This window comes from Octodon degus, unplaced genomic scaffold (assembly GCF_000260255.1).
Source record: "Octodon degus isolate 3935 unplaced genomic scaffold, OctDeg1.0 scaffold00092, whole genome shotgun sequence".
In the NCBI taxonomy this organism is placed as follows: domain Eukaryota; kingdom Metazoa; phylum Chordata; class Mammalia; order Rodentia; family Octodontidae; genus Octodon; species Octodon degus.
Genome location: NW_004524668.1, coordinates 852,900 through 853,620, shown reverse-complemented (window position 1 = coordinate 853,620; position 721 = coordinate 852,900). Strand labels below are relative to the sequence as shown.

Genomic DNA, 721 nt, shown 5'->3' with positions numbered 1-721 from the left:
TCCATGGCTTGTTTCTTTAGCTACAGAAACAGTTCTGAGACTAGCAGGCAAGTCAAAGTTGGTTGTGCCTAAAGCTTTCGCTGCATTTGCTTTTGCTATTTCTAACAGCTCCATACGATCTAAAAGAAGATTAAGACACTCATTAATCCTGTGGCAGTTTTAGGACTAAGACTCACAAAAATGTGCCTTTACTTTTTACTTAAAACAATAATTCATTTTACTTTTCACAAGTAAAATATAACTTTAGGAAAGCAAAATTTTTTCCTGAGAAAAGAGTTTATAAATTATGTAATCATTTTGTTTTTCTGACCAAGAGTTGACACTATTCTTCAAATTGTTAAACACAAAGCTTAGACTAACCAAGTCACTAACAAATCCACTGAGCATTAATCCACAGCCTTTTTTAAGTCTTACTAAATCGCCCAGGCTGTCCCTCAACTTGCAATCCTTCTGGCTCTGACAAACAGCCCCCGAGCCCAACCAATTTATAAAGCTACAACCAATCAACAAGGAGACAAGATCTATAATCCGGGGCCGGGGACATGGCTCAGTGGAATAAACGCTTCCCTGGTAAGCGCAAGAGTTCAATCCCCGGTTCCGCAAAAAAAAAAAAAAAAAAAGTATAAGGTGTGGTTTGTGGGCAAATTGTTCAACTAGAGGTCAGGGTGTGCAAGGGCCTGAGTTCAATCCCTGGTTTCGCAAAAAAAAAAAAAAAAAAAAA

The 721-nt window shown here is 37.9% G+C and overlaps 1 protein-coding gene across 1 annotated transcript in view; it reads right to left on the bottom strand.

Annotated features, from left to right (window-relative positions):
* The window catches only part of Rsrp1 (arginine and serine rich protein 1), a gene marked incomplete at its 3' end in the record, with an annotated part of 2,360 nt that continues 1,639 nt past the window's right edge, over window positions 1-721 (bottom strand). The window contains exon 3 of the mRNA XM_023722442.1: window positions 1-119. Coding sequence (XP_023578210.1) covers window positions 1-119 — 119 coding nt within the window. The remainder of the gene's footprint in view (window positions 120-721) is intronic.